The sequence below is a fragment of the Gallinula chloropus genome, assembly GCF_964237585.1.
Source record: "Gallinula chloropus genome assembly, chromosome: 1".
NCBI lineage: Eukaryota > Metazoa > Chordata > Aves > Gruiformes > Rallidae > Gallinula > Gallinula chloropus.
The window spans coordinates 73,877,096-73,894,920 of record NC_140085.1 but is presented as its reverse complement, the minus strand read 5'-3'; the positions used below and the strand labels follow the sequence as shown (position 1 = coordinate 73,894,920).

Here is a 17,825-nt window from a genome sequence, read left to right as displayed (position 1 = left end):
ACCCAATACAGGAGCTGGGCTAGGTGACTGCTGTAGGTCCCTTCCAAATGAACTATTATTCCATGCTGAGTTATGAACTACTACTGCTTGTAAAGTAAAGCAACAGCAAGTAAATTCCATGATGGAGTTCTTGTTTCAATTGTAAAAAAAGAAATAAACTATATTAAGGGGAAAGACAAAAAATATATTCCAAGGAAGGTGAGCTATCAGCTACAGATTTATTTTTTAAAAGATAAAGATCTATTGACTATCATGAGAGGCCTACGAAGCTCAAAACCAAATCCCTTCTCTTCTCTTACCTACAAACGATTCAATGGCAGGATCCATGACACTAAATCCCTACAAAAAGACTTCAACTGGTGTTTAATACATTGTGATATTTTTACTAACCTGTATAGATGTCATGACCCCATTGGCAAGTACAGAAAGTTTTCCAGCCACTGATTTCACTCCTTGTTTGAACTGAGCTATATCTGGAGCTGAAGGCAAGACATTTGTAATATTGTAGCTTCCTAAAAGGGGAACACACACACACAAGAAAAAATCAGAATTTTACATTAAAAGCAGACTTTTTTTTCCCCCAAAACTCAACATGCTGGAAGAACTAAATATGAATGTCTGGTCAACACTGTAAAGAATGTTAGGCATAGATGTCAAATTTCATAAGTGCATCTTCCTCTTCATTTCTTCAGTTGGTCACCTTTCCACTCAGAGCATCAACCTGTGGGCTTCGTACTCCCAGCTGAGCACTGAATGTTTGGGTAGCAGAATCCTAAACAGCTGTTATTATCTTTTAACTTGAAGAACTTCAGCGGTGACTGAAGTGCCAAGCCCTATTTGTGTGCATGCACAGGTATGCTTTGCGTGCTGTATATGCACACACAGCGCCTGTGTCACCACACCCAAAGCTTGCAAAGTTCTATAGAAATTATAGTAAAGAGAAAAGAAAGAAGTTCACTATAAAACTCCAACACAAAGCTGGCAATCCAGGCTTTCTTAAAGCCAGTAGAGTTCTGCCAGTACGTGTGAGCTCTGGTGCTGTTATGAAAAGTGTAGACCTAAAGAAGACAGAAATAAAAGATCACAGAACATAAAATGGGGTTTGGGTTGGAAGGGACCTCAAAGACCCATCCAGCTCCAGCCCCCTGCCAATGGGCAGGGACACCCTCCACTAGACCAGGTTGCCTAAAGCCCCATCCAACCTGGCCTTGAGCACTGCCAGGGAGGAGGCAGCCACAGTTTCTCAGGCAAACCTGTGCCAGGGCCTCGCTGCCTGCATAGGGAAAAATTTCTTCTTAATATCAATATAAATCTACCCTAGTTTCAAAACTAACTTCATGATAAGTATTAATAAGCTAACAATTACAATCACCCAGTCATTTGTAAAAAGAATTGCTGTCACGCCTTAATATTAAATACCTGATACTGTAGGAGGCACAAACAGCAGTAAAACAGCATCACAGAACAATGATGTCAGGATTAAATGGGGCTGATGAGAGGAAGCACACCCAACCAGACCATTTTCAAAACAGAGACTGCAATCTGTAGCCTTAACTTAGGCACGTAACCCTATAGTCATGACCACTGGGGACACAACTGTTAAGTTGTGAGCAGTTACTGAACCTTGGAGAGGATGACCCAGCTGCAGGCTTGCAGGGCCAGCAGTGGCACGCAGAGCGTGGCTACACCCCGGCATCCCTTTCTTCTCCTTGTTGTCTTTCTTTTTGAAGAGGGGTGGAAAAGAGAGAGAACCTCTAGCTCTACGTTTCATGGGAACTGAAAGGCATCTGCTTCATTAGCAGGCCAAGGTACACAATACTGTAGGTAACTTGATTTGACTAAACTAAGTGGCTGGGTGGCAGTGGCAGATTCATAGTCATGCGGTGAGCTTCACACCCCATCCTTAAAGCCGGTGAGTAGCTGTTTCTACAATGCAGGGGCACACCTGATTACAGGCACTTGCAAACACTCACTGTCACTGGGACAGCCCTATTTCTGAGCTGTAATTCTGACTTCCTTACGATCTGCTCCACAAGTGCTTCAGCATTTTGGTATCGAAGTCATGGAAATAAAACCTGCAGATATAAACAACCTGAGAAAAGCTCTAACTGCTTCTCAGCCACATGAATTTTCCCATGTTTTCCTGCTTACATATGGAGTGCCTGAAAGGCTTCTTGTAAAGAATCACAGAATCACAGAACATTAAGAGCTGGAAGCGACCTCCAAAGATCATCTAGTCCAACCCCCCTGCCAGAGCAGGATCAGCTAGACTAAATCACACAGGAATGCATCCAGGCAGGGTTTGAGTATCTCCACAGGAGACTCCAAAGCCTCTCTGGGCAGCCTGTCCCAGGGCTCCATCACCCTCCCAGTGAAAAAATTCCTCCTTACACTCCCAGGGAGCTTCCTCTGCTCCAGCTGCACCCACTGCCCCTTGTCCTATTGCTGCCATCACTGAGAAGAGCCTGGCTCCATCCTCCTGACTCTCACTCTTTACATATTTATAATCATTAATAAGGTCACTCCTCAGTCTCCTCTTCCCCAGGTTAAAGAGCCCCAGCTCCCGCAGCCCCTCCTCATAAGGAAGGTGTTCCACTCCATCACCTTGGTGGCCCTGTGCTGGGCTCTTCAAGGAGTTCTATGTCCTTCTTGAACTGAGGGGCCCAGAACTAGACACAATATTCCAGGTGCAGTCTCACCAGGGCAGAGCAGAGGGGGAAAAGGACCTCTCTCATCCTACTAACCATACCCCTTCAATACAGTCAGCACCGACAAAACAAAAATACAACCACCGAGTTGTAGCCTTTTCCTCTGATTTCCTTCACAAGCAGCACCTACGAGTCAGGCAGCTGACACGCCAGGTTTGGCAAGCAGCAGGTCTGAAAGCACACAAAGTAACAGTGCTTGCTGGCAGCCCCCTCTTTTTGCTACGTAGCTCCCGCAGCGCTCTGCAGAAAAGCAAGCACCCCACAACTGCTGCCCTCTCCAATCTCAGCAGCGCTTATGAAAACAACTTGAGATTCAAAGGACATTCTACACTGGCAGGGACCCCAGAATTACAGCAGTGCTCTTGCTGCCAGCCTCCGGTCTCCTGATAACCTTTATTTTATGGAGCTAAGGATGGCCTTGGCAGTAACTCAACACCAGAGGAGCCATCAGTACACTTAACGTTTCACCGAGAAGGGCGGCTGTCAAAAAATAGTCTTTGGAAGTGGGGGGAAACAACAGGAAAACACACTGGAAAGGAAGATTCTCTCAACTGAACATAATGTGAATTTATAATATACAAACTAGTAATTCCTGGTGTGTTTTTTCCTATAGTTTTAGAGCAGTTAACAACCCACAAAATTTAGCAGAAGTTTAGTCTTTGTAATACAAATTTACTGTTGAGTTACATACCAGCCACAAAGAGTCCCTAACCCCACACTGCAGGCAGGTATTGTACTTCCCATTATTAGGAAGGAACCTCTGCTTTCCCCCACAAGACCCACGAACCTTTCCAAGTGGTCAACAAGGAATAATCAGTCCTGTGTGCACAACTCATGTAACCATAGTTTGCATGATATAATGTATGTGTCCACAGAAAGGCACATTCACATGCAATATACAGGCATATATGTTTATCACAATTTGCCCCATCTTTAACTTATATATATATACACACACCTTTTCCTAGTTCATTATCTTATCCATTACTGTGTAAACCCCCCAACCACAGAAATTAAAGGAAAAAAATTCTATAGAGAATAATTTCTATGCAAGAAAGTTAAAAGGGGCAAACAAAGTACTATTCAATAACTGCTAGATAAGAAAATAGTATTTGCAATCACAATCACATGTGTTATTGAAAACACTGTAATTTACAAATACAGAAAGAAAAAATGTTTCTTTGCTTCTGTTCCATCATCTTTTTTAATCACACTATGTTTCAAACCCTCTTTCAAGTGGGTAAAGTAACTTAGTGTGACTTCTGCTTTGTCTCCTTCCCTTTTTCTTTTTTATAAACAGTTCAATTGATCCAGTTTAAGTAACTGGTAACAGGAGCTATTTCTCTAGTAGCCAGTGTATTTAAAAGTTGCTTGCAGGGGCTTGAAGCTGAAATCACATGCCTTTTTCCTTTTTTTTTCTTCCTACTTTTCCAAAATAAAATCAGATGCTGCATACTGTTTGCTTTTCCAGCCTATTTATATAATTACTCACAAATTGCAAGTCCTTCAACATTTCTTTTTTTTCCACTGCTTTACAAGTTACAGAAAGAAACCCAACTGATCAGGTCAATAAAATGCTCTAGTATTTCTTACCTTTTCTATTTCACATTATTACACTATCCAAAAAGGGTGCTGGCAAGTAAATGTCTGAGATTTCCAATAGCCTAAGGAGCTACTTTTCAGTCAATCTAACCTAACACTTCTTCACTTTCTAATTTGATTAATTACACACTCTCCAGTGTAAGGTGTTCCAACAAACCTTTTAAACAGACAAAGCAACTGCAGAATTTCCTTCATAATTTGGCAAGACCAGTGTTAGAAGCAGGTGCCCCAATGAATGTATATGCCATGCAACAGATTGCATGGGAATTCCAAGTCTTAGAGTCAATATTATTATGACAGCTGTAAGTTACTTGTGTTAGCTTATCAAAAGAACTGATAGTCAATTTAGGTGTTGTCAATTTAGATGTAGTCAATTTAGGTGTTTTCATAATCAGTTATTATGATGTGGTCAATTAGTTGTACCAAGTCACAGAAAAAAGACAGTAAATCTTGGTGTAAGTCATGGCTACACCTCTTATGCTTGTTTAATGTCCCAGCAATACCAATGCACTCTGCACACTTCTTATAGAATACAGCAAGAGCTAGCTGGTAGTGGAACTATCAGCAGAGTACCGGAGTGTTTCCCACTACAGTTCCTCACGCTGTTCAATATGTACCTGCTGGTTGTTTTTTCTCAGCTTCAAACAAGTCAGCCGAACTTATAGAGGAGCTTCCAGACAGTCTTTCTAGTCGAGCCCTTGCTTCATACTAGGAAAGAATTGAGAAGAAGAAGTACTGTAACAGCATGCTGTCATTTGAGGTTGTGTCAGATAATTCATGAGACCAGAGATACAGTTTTAGACCACACAAATCCAGGTGAAGTTGTTCACTCGAGAAAGCTGTTTCCACGTAGTAGTTTTCACATGACTTACACAGTGTGAGTTTGTCATCATCTCAACTCATTTCTGAGCTAATCAAAGAGTGACATTTAGCACTGCAATACCAAGACACCTACTCAGTTATCAGCTACCCTAAAAAAAGAGGATCACTGAAAAGGCAGAGGAGAATGTACCACACAATCATTAAAAACAACAACTAAAATATGTCAAATACAGTGGTTGGGTAGGATAAGGAAAAAGTTATGTTAACTGTCATCTGTTTGCATGATGCTTGTAATTCAACCTTTTTCTGAGTTCCTTGGGAATGATAATACATATTATATTTTTTACATTGTATTTTTTACATTTTTTCACTAAAACCTGCTGTTTTGAAATTATGCTTCACCTCCGAAGTGCAACACAACATTAATCCGGTTTTCATCTCCAGGCTGATTCAATTACATGTGATTTGTTGAACTTCCTATCTGCTTGCTCAACCTTACAACAGCAATGATGTTTCCACATAACAAATACAGAGGGGACAGCTCTTTTAACAACTGTTGGTTAGCGTCAGTTTAGGTACTGAGAACAGAAGAAGTAAGACTTCACCCAGCATCCTGTCCTACACTTTGGTCACAGCAACCCCAGGCAGTGCTACAGGCTTGGGGCAGAGTGGCTGGAGACCTCCCTGGAGAAGGACCTGGGGGTGTTGGTCGACAGCCAGCTGAACGTCAGCCAGCAGTATGCCCAGGTGGCCAAGAAGGCAAATGGCATCCTGGCCTGTATCAGAAACGGTGTGGCCAGCAGGAGTAGGGAAGTGATAGTTCTGTTATACTTAACGCTGGTGAGGCCACATCTTGAATACTGTGTTCAGCTTTGAGCCCCTCACTACAGGAAGCATGTTGAGATGCTGGAGTGCCTCCAGAGAAGGGCAATGAAGCGGGTGAAGGGTCTGTAGCACAAATCCTATGAGGCTGAGGGACCTGGGGCCTTTTAGTCTTTAATAAAGGAGGCTGAGGGGAGACCTTATCACTCTCTACAAGTACGTTAAAGGAGGTTGTAGAGACGTCGGGGTTGGTCTCCTCTCAGGTGACAAGTGACAGGAGTAGAGGCAATGGCTTAAAATTGCACCAAGAGAGATTGAGGCTAGATATCAGGAAGAATTTCTTTACTGAAAGGGCTGTCAAGCATTGGAACAGGCTGCCCAGGCAGGTGGTGAGGTCACCACCCCTGAAGGTATTTAAAAGGTGTATAGATGAAGTCCTGAAGGACATGATCTAGAGGTGGGCTAGTCAGGGTTAGGCTATGGTTGGACTTCGTGATCTGAAGGGTCTCTTCCAACCCAGGTGATTCTATGATTCTGTCAAAATTAAAGACTGCTGAATCACAGTCTACCACTTTCATCAGAGAGGAATGATGTTGGAGGTAAGGTCTTACTTGCCACAGGAGCTGGGAGCTATCAGAGACTTGTACAGGTCTATCAAACAAACGCTCAAGTGGACATAATTCTATAAGCTTATTAACTCTACCAACTTTAACTATTCATTGCCTTCTCTTTACAGAAGAGCACCATGTTTATAGCCAAAGATTATTTTAATACTGAAAAGCAGTTATCACTGCTTGCCACTTACATCAGCACTATCTTGCCTTCCAAAGTACATGTCTGATGAAATTGCTTTTACATTGCCAAATTTTTTTTGTGCCTCATCTGTGTTTAAAGATGGTTCATATTCAGGCTTACGACGAGATGCAGGCCTAGAAGATAAATAAATTCCATTAGAGATCATAACTTTTATTTAAATCACAGCACAACGCAATAAATCAAACAAGAAGCACCATTTTTGCTCTGTGAAGCCTAAAATTATAATACTATATAGATTTTTTTAAAATAAACATTAAATCAGTATCAACTGAGGATAAAGAAATCCTGAAAACTAAATGGATATAGCAGCAAATAAAATTTCAGTGACGATTCTATGAGATGGTGAACAATTTCCAATTCATTAGTGTGGTGTCTTTATTGTCAGAGTTCCATTTTGGCTTGCTTTTGAAATATGTCAGCAAGGAGAGAATATTTCTACAAAACCTAAAAAAAAACCCCAAAACACAAGATCAGTGAAATTCAGATTTAAACATAATAGTACAAAAAGATTTGGCATTCCTTGAACTGTCACTGACTTTCACCTCCAACATACATACTCAACACTTGTCCTAAAAAAAAAAGTACATAAAAAAAGGCAAAAAGAAGGAAAAAAGGAAAAAAAAAAATTTAAAAAGTAAAAAAGTTTAAAAATGTACTCAAATGTGGCATTTTCTGTGATGTGCATCACTGGGCACTCTAGGAAACAACACATGATGCTTGTGTTTAAAAAACAGCAATGAAAAATACAGTTTTTTGTAAGAAGAAGAAAAAGAGAAAACAACTGAGCACACAAACATTTTTCACTTGACTACAAAGATAAAACCCAGAGTTTTCAATGAAGAAATAACATTAAGTTTTAATCATAACAACAATTAGCCCCGTTGTTTGCAAACATCTTCAACACCTTCACCCTGAAAGCTGAGTACCCTACAGTTCCATTCCTTTGGTAGCTGGGTTCTCTTTGGATCGTTAGGTAATAAACAGAGCAAGTACAGCAAGTATGCTCTCAGCACAATGCAAATATTTGAGTTTCTCTCCACATCTTTTGTCTACTACTTTTTTTTTTGCTGAAACACTCTGGAAATTACCTGCAGTATATATAGTGTGCAGCACTGAACAAAACAGACAGTGCTTAGAACGTGAATGGGAAACCCACCTTACAAAAGAAATTCAGCCAGGAAGTTCCTTGGCTGCAAAGTTCTCCCTCTACCTGAAAAAAGCACAGCCCACTACTAATAGCATAGGTTTAGCATAGGACAGGAATGGTTGGACTTGATGATCTTAAAGGTCTTTTCCAACCTTGTAATTCTGTGATTCTGTGATTAATACCAGGACTCAAATCGTATTCACAAGCTTGGACTTTCTGTACACAAATTCGTTAGGTTTTTCTTGGTATACCTGTCTGAAAATCCTGTACTTTTTGAAGTTAACATTATATCAACATCTCTACTATTGTTTTCTTTCTTCCAAAAGGAATCTGAATTGTCATCCCATTTAGAGAAAGTGCTGCTCCTCAAATCTGAAGAATCATAGTACCTAAAATAAAAGAAGAAAAAAAAAAGAATTGAAAAAGTGGGAACTTTATACTGTTAGATAAATAGAGCTATAATAAGTGTTCACTAGCAAGTAAATTTTCAAGGCAATGACAGCTGTTGGTGAATAATCTGGATTTCATAAAATGGGTTAGAAGCTTTATCCAGTTGAATTCAATGGATTTTTGAAGTTTTTATACACGTATTTAACTGACTACAAAGTCTGACCTTCCTTTAGGCTGGATATGGTCATGAGACTGCCTGAAAGACACAGTCCCACCAAAACATACCAAGTTCTCATTACTTGGAAGTGTTACATCATCTTTAGTGTCGGGCAAAGCACTGGGAAGAATATTGCCAAGATACCTGCCTGGTTTAAGAGCAACCCTAACAAAGCTTCAGGGTGGGCCCTGTGAGCAAGGCACCGTGACACCCCTACAAGGTAGTCTGCTCGGAAAGGCCTGCTGCTCTTGGCACTCCATGTTAAAGACGCCAGCTAGGAACAGAAGCTTCCACACCTCTGAAGGCACTTCGAACTCTGCAGAGATCCAAGAGCACCCTAACCAACCCATGGCATCCAGTTGTGCTGTGGTTCCACATGGGGCAAAATTCTCCTAATGAGGGGGCCAACAGTGGCAAATTTCACAGTGCCAGACAAGTCGTCAGTCTCTGAGCTATGCACCTCCTTTTTTCAGAGTCATCAACAAACATAGTTGAGAACAGCAAGGAAAGCCCTTGTCTCTGGTTTGGGGTATTTTTAAAATACAAATATTAAAGTTTCTCTGAGTTGTGTGACATGTTTCATTAAAGCAGTTCTAAAGAACATATTTCTTATAAGCAAGTTTATAGGAAGTTAGTTTTAATTTAGTGAGACAATCTTCTCTTGCATATCAAAACCGCAGGGAAAACACAAACAGAAAGAAAAGGAAAAAATTGAAGCATGTTTGTCAGTTCTTGTGGAATGTTATCTTGGTAATTCCCTGTTTGATTATCTACACATACCTAAACATATGTGGAAAATACTTGAAGAAAACCACTATTAAAATACCAAAGATTAAGATTTTCCCTTTGTGGTTAAATAGACTGTCCTAAAGTTTGGATATGACCAGGAAAAGGAGTAAGATGATCAAAACGACAAGAGGCTAGAAGAACACAGTCATTCAAAGAACAAGCACAGGATGTTAAAGTCTGCACCTGTATTCTGTGAAAAGCACTCTTTAAACAATGTTCCCCATGTTTGTGTTATAAAGTCAAGACAATGTTTCTGCTGTTTATGAGAAATGTGACACCTTCAACAATGGCCATCAAAACTAAGCTGATTTGAATAAAATGACTTATTTCCTCCACCCTTCCCTTTCAGATTTTTTCCGAACTTTGCAAAATACTTTTTTAGTACTTGGGTGGGAAGGAGGGGGAAAGAAAACCTGCATTTAATAGAAAATAAAAATTTTACATTGTTACATTAATAGAGATTTTATTGATTTCAGCAAAAAGAAAAAATCAACTAAAAAAATTTTGAGCGGCTTCATTTATATATCTAAACCTTGAGACTTTTAGCTTGCTTGGATTACAGATACTTATCAGCAGTCTAATATCCAGCATCATAAGATGGTATTACAATGACCTTTTTTTCAAAGTCCCAGCTTGGAGTAAGGGACAACTACCACCTTACAAAGTGCAATAATCTGACTTTATACTTTCTTTAAAAGAGAATGAGTTTATATCAACTCCAGTTAGCTTCTACTACTGCTATAACTAGATGAACAAGAGCAGGGACAGCTAAGTTACAGTTTATCTTCTAATTACTAAACAAAGACACATAAAAAAAGCCTCTTCCATAATTCATCCTTTGCCTGCTAGTAAGCTTATGAATAATTTGAGAGCAGAAACAGTTCTTTTCAAGAAACAAACAGAGGAGCGTTGAAATGGTATGTTCTATGTCACAAGGCTGCCACCAGTTTACTTGGTACCACACTGGCCTCTCTGCCACCAGCGATTACACTGCCAAGTAACGACACAAAAGCCTTTGTGTTTTTATCTGCCTGTCTGCAGGCGATGAGGTACCACTGCTCATGTTTCCCTGGCACCAAGCCAACAAAGGCGGCTTATAAAAGCAACATTCTGTCTATCAGTCCAGAAACAGCAGCTTCATTGCCATTAAGACCCTGTAGACTAATTATTTCTCTTCTCCCTCCCAACAGTGGTATTTTATAATTTGCATTGCATTCATACTCTGAGCAAAAAGGAATCCTCATTCCTTTTTTTTTGTTACACTTTATGTTCAAATACATAAAATTCTATCAAATAAGACTGCAGACATCTACACAACACATCCAACACACACCTCCTCAAAAAGATTTAACTTTAGGCACGTGGCATGCATGCAGTTAAAAGACTGATACAGCTGTAGGATACCCAGGATCAGGCTTTGACAGTTGTTTAATTTGAAACTGAAGACAGTTGCATGGAGAGGCTGGTGGCAGGGGGCTACAGGGGTGGCTTCTGTGAGAAGCCACCACAAGTTTCCCCCATGTCCAACAGAGCCAATGCCAGCCTACTCCAAGACAGACCCACCGCTGGCCAAGGCTCAGCCCATCAGTGACAGTGGTGGCATCACTGAGGTAGCATAGTTAAGAAGGGGGGGAAAATCAGCAATTGCAGTTGGAGAAAGGAATGAGATCTGGGTTACCCAGGACATAGAGATGGCGGAGGTACTCAACAGATATTTTTGTCATAGTCTTCACCAATAACTGCTGTAGCCACACCACCCAAGTCACAGAAGACAAAGGCTGGGAGAATGAAGAACCACCCACTGTAGGAGAACACCAGGTTCAAGACCACCTAAGGAAGCTGAAGGTGATTAAGTCCATGCACAGGTCCTGAGGGAACTGGTGAATGACATGGCTAAGCCACTCTCCATCATATTTGAGAAGTCGTGGAAGTTTGCACTGACTGGAAAAGGGGAAACATAACCACCATTTCTAAAAAGGGGAAAAGGAAGACCTGGGGAAATATAACCAATCAGTCCCACCTTTGCCTGGCAAGACATAGAGCAGATCCTCCTGGATACTATGGTCAGGCATATGGAAAATAAGGAAAATAAGGAGGTGATTGGCTTCACTAAAGGCAAATCATGCCAAACAAATTTCGTGACCTTCCGTGATGTGGTTAGAGCGCTGGTGGACAAGGGAAGAGTGACAGATGTCGCCTACTTAGACCTGCATTTGACACTGTCCCACACAACATGGGTTTGAGGGATGGACCAGTCAGTGGGTAAGGAATTGGCTGGATGGTCACACTCAGAAAAGCTGTGGGCAATGGCTCAACATCCAAATGGAGATCAGTCACATGTGGTGTTTCTCAGGGGTTGGTACTGGCACCAGCACTGTTCAACATCTTTGTCAGCAACTTGGACAGTGGGATTGAACACACCCTCAGCAGATTTATTGACAACACCAAAACGTGTGGTGCAGTCAACATGCTGGAGGGGGCTTTGGGCAACCTGGTCTAATGTAGTGTGCTCCTGCCCATGGCAGGGGATTGGAACTAGATGGGCTTTGAGTTCCCTTCTAATCCAAAACTTTCTGTGATGCTAGGAATATGTGAGAGGAACAGCTCTGTAGACATCAAGGTCAGTGAAGAAGGGGTGGAGGTGCTCCAGGTGCCAGAGCAGATTCCTCTGCAGCCCCTGGAGAAGACCATGGTGAGGCAGGCCCTTCCAGCCCACGGAGGTCCATGGAGGAACAGATATCCACTTGTAGCACATGGAAGATACCATGCCAATGCAGGTGGATACCAAAAGGAGGCTGTCACCCCGTGGGAGGACTGTGCTGGAGCAGGCTCCTGGCAGGAGCTGTGGCCCCATGGAGAGAAGAGCCCAGGCTGGAGAAGGTTTGCTGGCAGGACTTGTGACCCTGTGGGAGACCCACACTGGAGCAGTCTGGTCCTGAAGGTCTGCACCCTGTCTAAGGGTCCTATGCTGGAGAGATCATGAATAACTGCACCCTGTAAGAATGACTCATGTTGGAGGACTGTCTCTGGTGAGAGGGACCCCATGCTGGAGCAGGGGAAGAGTGTGAGGAGTCCTTCCCCCGAGGAGGTAGGGACAAGGTGTGATGAACAGACCACAACTCCCATTCCCCATCCCCTTGTGCTGCTTGGGAGAGGAGGTAGAGAATTCGGAGGGCCAGGAAGAAGAGAGGGGTTGGGGGAGGTGTTTTAAGATTTGGTTTTATTTCTCATTATCCAACTCTGATTTGATCACAAATTATTAAACCAGTTCATGTGTCAATGAGTTCAACTATTTCACAAATGTTCTGATTCAGATGTCTCCTGAAAATATCCCAGGTATGTAGATGTGTTCAGTTGCCTTCTGTTATGATCTTAACTTTATACAGTTTATATTTGAAAATGTAACTTGCATATACTTCTACCCCCACTCAAAATACAAAGCTTATACATTACCTTGAACTGGAAGAGAAATACGAGTCTTCTACATCATCAGTGTACTTTTTCTTCGGCTTTGCAATCGCAGGTGATTCCTGCTCTATTGTTTGCATATCTGAGGTGACTGAATGAGAAATGCCACTAGGGACAGGAAGAAAATAAGTATATAATGAGATGACAAAGCTCATACCCTAAAAAAAAAGACAAGAAATGAAATCCCAAATCCAGTTTCTGAATCTTGCTGATAAAGCCCAAGCTGTATTAAATATTAAGAAGAAATGAGAAATTTAAAAGGAGAAGAAGAAAAAAAAAAAAAAAAAGCCCTGGAAAACTCAACTGTAGTTCTCCAAAGCAGTGACAGGACTTCTGAACACACAGACCATTCCAACAACTGGAAAATAGCAATGTGACATTTTCACAGCTTTGGCTTCTAAAAGACAGACTGTACTTAGGATGGCACTGTTCGGTGAAAGCATCCTGGCTTCCACCCTCACAGTGAGCTAGTGAAGGCACACACCCTATGGACATCCTAAAGTTTAGGTAAACACCTCTCTGGCAGGTTAGAACTTAAATCTATCAGAAGAAATCTTGCCCCTTCCCCCTGACAAATACTAGATTCTTTGATGATATTATTCAAGTTTCCATAAAGATATTTCAGAATCTATTTTCACTTCCTAAGTAGAATGAACGATAACTGCATGAAGTCAGAGTATTTTAAATACAGTTTATAGAACTTCACATACCTTCTGTTGCTACCAAATCCCATGCCAAGTCTCTCCAATTCATTTTTCTTCTTACCAGACAGATTTAATTTTTCTTCTTTCGCTTTAATATCAAGATCTCTGTAGGCCAACCGTAAAGATGATACGCTAGAACAAAACATACAGGTAACATACAACCACTGAACGCCCAATCCAATGATACTGACAGAAAATTAACAATATAAGTTGTAGCGCTGTATCTTGTATGTTCTGTGTTTACTGAAAATCATTATTTAATTGGATTAAATTCCAACTACAAGCACAGAAGAAAGCCAGCAGAGAAGACTGTCTAAATGGCATCCCAGTCTGTGTATGAGCAGGTTGTCTTTTTCAAAACTAACGTGAAACATGCTACTGCTAAAGTTCAGGACACAGCTTTGCATCACCTTTAAGTCAACCTGAAAAAGTCTTTCCTCCACAGTCCTTATTCTATTTGATGCCTGATAACTGTCAAAATTATCCAACTCTGGCACTCATGATATAATACTAATAATGTTTTCTCACCAGAGATTATGTACTTAGGGATATGGTTTAGCATAGGATGGGAACGGTTGGACTTGATGATCTGAAAGGTCTTTTCCAACCTTGTGATTCTGTGATCTCAATCTTAGTATCCTTTGACTGGGCCTTTTAGAGGACTTGGAGCCAGAACTAAAAAATCACTATGTCTTACGTTCAGATGCTTATAAAAAGTCAGATACAAACCAGGATGCATCTGTGGAATGACTTTTGAAACCAATAAAATTAGAAAAAATTATGTTGAAAGCACAGAGTATGTTCAGGGTCATTTAAAATCAATTCTTACAGTTTAGGACCAACTGTTTACACAGAAAACCAAAAATGCTCTCTAAAATTCAATTTCAAACTGCTACTGATAAAACCTATCCAGCGCTTTAAGTAGAAACATTAGCAGTCCATCTTATGAAATCTATTTTATGAACATCAAACATCTTACTTGCTGTGGATTAAACCAACTAGAGATACTCATCATTTTTTTTACAAATAACTCCAGATATTTTCTTGTCAGCAAGTAAAGAAACTGTGTACCAATTATAAAGTCACCTTTTAGTTTTACGTTTCAGGACTCTTTCTCCTTCTAAGTAGTAGAGCACAAAAGCATCACTTCCAATCCTGCCACATAACAAACCCACACTGAATAAATTTACTAAAGCTCATTACTCAAGTTTTAAAATTAAAACCACCACATCAATTAGTTGGAAGCAAAGGCAATTTTAGAAGTATTCTCTGTCCCTTAATTTTGGTATACACTGCCATCTAGAGTTAATAATCCTAAAAGTTGATCTCAGGAGAAACAGTTATCTTGCCTCAGCTGGGATCAGACTCATAATCTGAAGCGTATGTGCACCCCTTGTGTTTGCAGATATTTTTAGAGGGGTTCTGGCCACTGCTGAAAGGTTGCAGTGAAGTTATACTATACTAAAAGGTTACCTGGAATCTATACAATATTATACATCTCTGACACAAAAGCCAAATCACAATTTGGGACTTTCTTCCAAACTCAATTCTATCAGTAAAGATAGTATCATTAAAGAATAATAACAAATAATAATGACCAATCATTTTTCCTGTTATTTAGGAAATTGCTCTTCCAAGTCACTCTACTGGTAGATTTTGGGAGTCACTGAGAAGCATGACCTTGTGGTAAAAATACTTCAGGAAAAATTAATTATCTACTTGTGATTAATAGTTTTGATGCACAGAAAATACCCATTTCTGCAGAGGCTACATAAAAGTGAGAAAAAGGATTAGGGAGAAGATTATAGGTCAAAAATCTTGCTACTGTGACCTCCAAGTGATCCTGTAATTATGCAGTGATTCCCAAAATTTCTCAACAGGTTATATAAATGCTGTGCTCTAGCACTTAAGAAGATTTACAGGAGTAATAGTCTACGTTAACCCACTCCTTAATAATCTACTTTTGATGACAACTACCAAAACATTAAAAACCCAAAGCATGCACCAGAGAAATGTAGTGCAAGGAACCAGGAGCAGCATCCTCTGAGCTTCAGGGATGAATCTTTAGTAAGATGGACTACGATTCAAGGCCTCAGAGAAAATATTCAAAGGTTTCTGGTGAAAATGAAGGCAGTTCCTGTATAAAACACCTGAGACTTGAACATGCAATTCTAGCCATACTTAAACTACCCCCTGCCTTCAATGTAGAAACTCTTACCCACTAAGTACAAATAAAGCTGAGTATGTGTGTGTTCCTTATGCTCTTAGAAAGCCTGTTTTAAATACTATCCAATTCACCACTCCAAAACAAAATAAACTATGTAACTAGCATGGGGTGAAGAAAGTTCAAGAGGCAAGAGTCTTGTGGCAATACTTAAATTTACCACATTTTAGACTTATTTCACTTTTTATTCATACATATCAGGAGAATGTCTCATTTTCTGTGTTAAAGAAAAATAACAGGTTATTTTTAAAGATAGCATTGAGGTATTTCTAAAGTATGTCGTTAACTGTTGAAACCTGTACTTAGTGGCCAACCTCCCCCCCTCCCAGCAACAGGGGAATTACTATTTGGCCCACAATCTACATTTGAGATTTTGGGTTTCTTTAAAGGAAGAACTGAAGTTTCATTTGCATGAGCTGATCTCTGGTACCATTTATAATATTGTCCGGATTTTGGCCGGAGTAGAGTTAACATTTTTTCCTAGTAGCTGATACAGTGGTTTGGATTCAGGATGCGACTCACCTTGCCAACAGACGGATGTTTTGGTTGTTGCTAGGCAATGTTTACACCAAGTCAAGGATTTTTCAGCTTCTCACACTGCCCCGCCAGCGGGGAGGCTGGGGGTGCACAGGAAGCTGGGAGGGGACATGGCCAGGACAGCTGATCCAAACCAGCCAAAGGAATAGTCCATACCATATGATGTCATGCTCAGTAGATATAACTTGGGAGAGGCTGGCCAGGGGCATGACTACAGTTAGGGAGCTCACTAAGTGTCGCTTAGCTGCTGGTGAACGATTGTGCTACACATCACTTGTTTCACCACCATCATCACTGTTGCTGCTGTTATCATTACTAACTTCCCTTTCTGGCCTATTTTCTCAACCTATGAATTTTAGTATTTTTTCCCAATTCTCCCTGAAATCCCACTGGAGGGGTGTGGCAGGGAGTGAGCAAACAGCTGCCTGGTTGTTTTACTGCCTGCCAGGTAAAACCACAACAACCTGATGCAGTGAAGATGTCCCTCCTCACTGCAGGGGGTGTTGGACTAGATGAACTTTAAAGGTCCCTTCCAACCTTACACATTCTATGATTCTAAATGTTGGCAATTACTTCATTAACATCAAATTAGACTACGGGTTTTACCATTGTGTAATTCATACTTACAGTGGCTCTTCCCTCTCGGTTTTCTTACTGCTATGAAGATCTTCTTGTTCCTTCATTTTATCTACAGCTTGTGCTTGTTTTTCAATCTCGCTAAAGCTTTGGCTGCTCACTTTTTGTGCCCCCAAGCCACCTTTTTTGGCACCGAGCTTGAAAAACAAAAAAAACCCAAAAGCCCCAACATTATAACTGAGACAATCACCTCAACTGATGTAACAGTCAACTTTGAAAGCAACAGCAAACACTATACTCTGTTCGGGAGCAGATTCAAACATCAATGAAAATTTGGAGCAGAGAAAGTTGGTTTGCTTTTCTTGGTTTGACTCTCTATATGCTGCTGCCACGAACACTTACAAGTTTAGTTAGTTCTGCAATCAAGTATCACAGAGTAATGAGATTATTTTAGTTAGAATTGGTCAGAGGTTGGCACGTTCAAATCAATATTATAATACATAGTACAACTTTAGTTTCTCAATAGTGATTTTGTTGCGTAGGAGTAGCATGATAACATTTGTTGTAATGGAACCATTTGCTGCTCATTCACTTAATTCACAATTTGTATTTAGAAGTGGCAAAGATTCTTGAATTAGCTCTCCCTGGCTAGTGGTAGTGTATTATCTTAAGTACTGATTTATTTGTATTTTTAATAAACAAGTACATAGGTATTTAGTGATTTATAATAGGAGAGCAATATATCTATAGAGTTTTATATCCATGTGTGTATCTATCTGTATTTATAGTAGGAGAGCAATATACCTAGAGTTTTATATCTATGTGTGTACGCACGATTAACCTCCGCATGTGACACAACACTGTAAACTTTTTTTCAGATAAACACATCAGCTGACAGGTTCCAGTCTGCACTCATTCTTTTAAAATAATTCTCTCTATATTTCATATTACTTCAAAACAGGGATCCATGGATTTCATTCTGAGTATCAAAGATTAAAAAAAC

The 17,825-nt window shown here is 40.4% G+C and overlaps 1 protein-coding gene across 1 annotated transcript in view; it reads right to left on the bottom strand.

Moving 5' to 3' along the window:
* The window catches only part of ARFGAP3 (ARF GTPase activating protein 3), a gene marked incomplete at its 5' end in the record, with an annotated part of 38,360 nt that overhangs the window by 913 nt on the left and 19,622 nt on the right, over positions 1 to 17,825 (bottom strand). Inside the window, 7 exons of the mRNA XM_084272255.1 lie at positions 391 to 512; positions 4,928 to 5,018; positions 6,760 to 6,883; positions 8,169 to 8,306; positions 12,767 to 12,889; positions 13,492 to 13,617; positions 16,874 to 17,019. Of these exons, the coding sequence (XP_084128381.1) occupies positions 391 to 512; positions 4,928 to 5,018; positions 6,760 to 6,883; positions 8,169 to 8,306; positions 12,767 to 12,889; positions 13,492 to 13,617; positions 16,874 to 17,019 (870 nt within the window). The remainder of the gene's footprint in view (positions 1 to 390; positions 513 to 4,927; positions 5,019 to 6,759; positions 6,884 to 8,168; positions 8,307 to 12,766; positions 12,890 to 13,491; positions 13,618 to 16,873; positions 17,020 to 17,825) is intronic.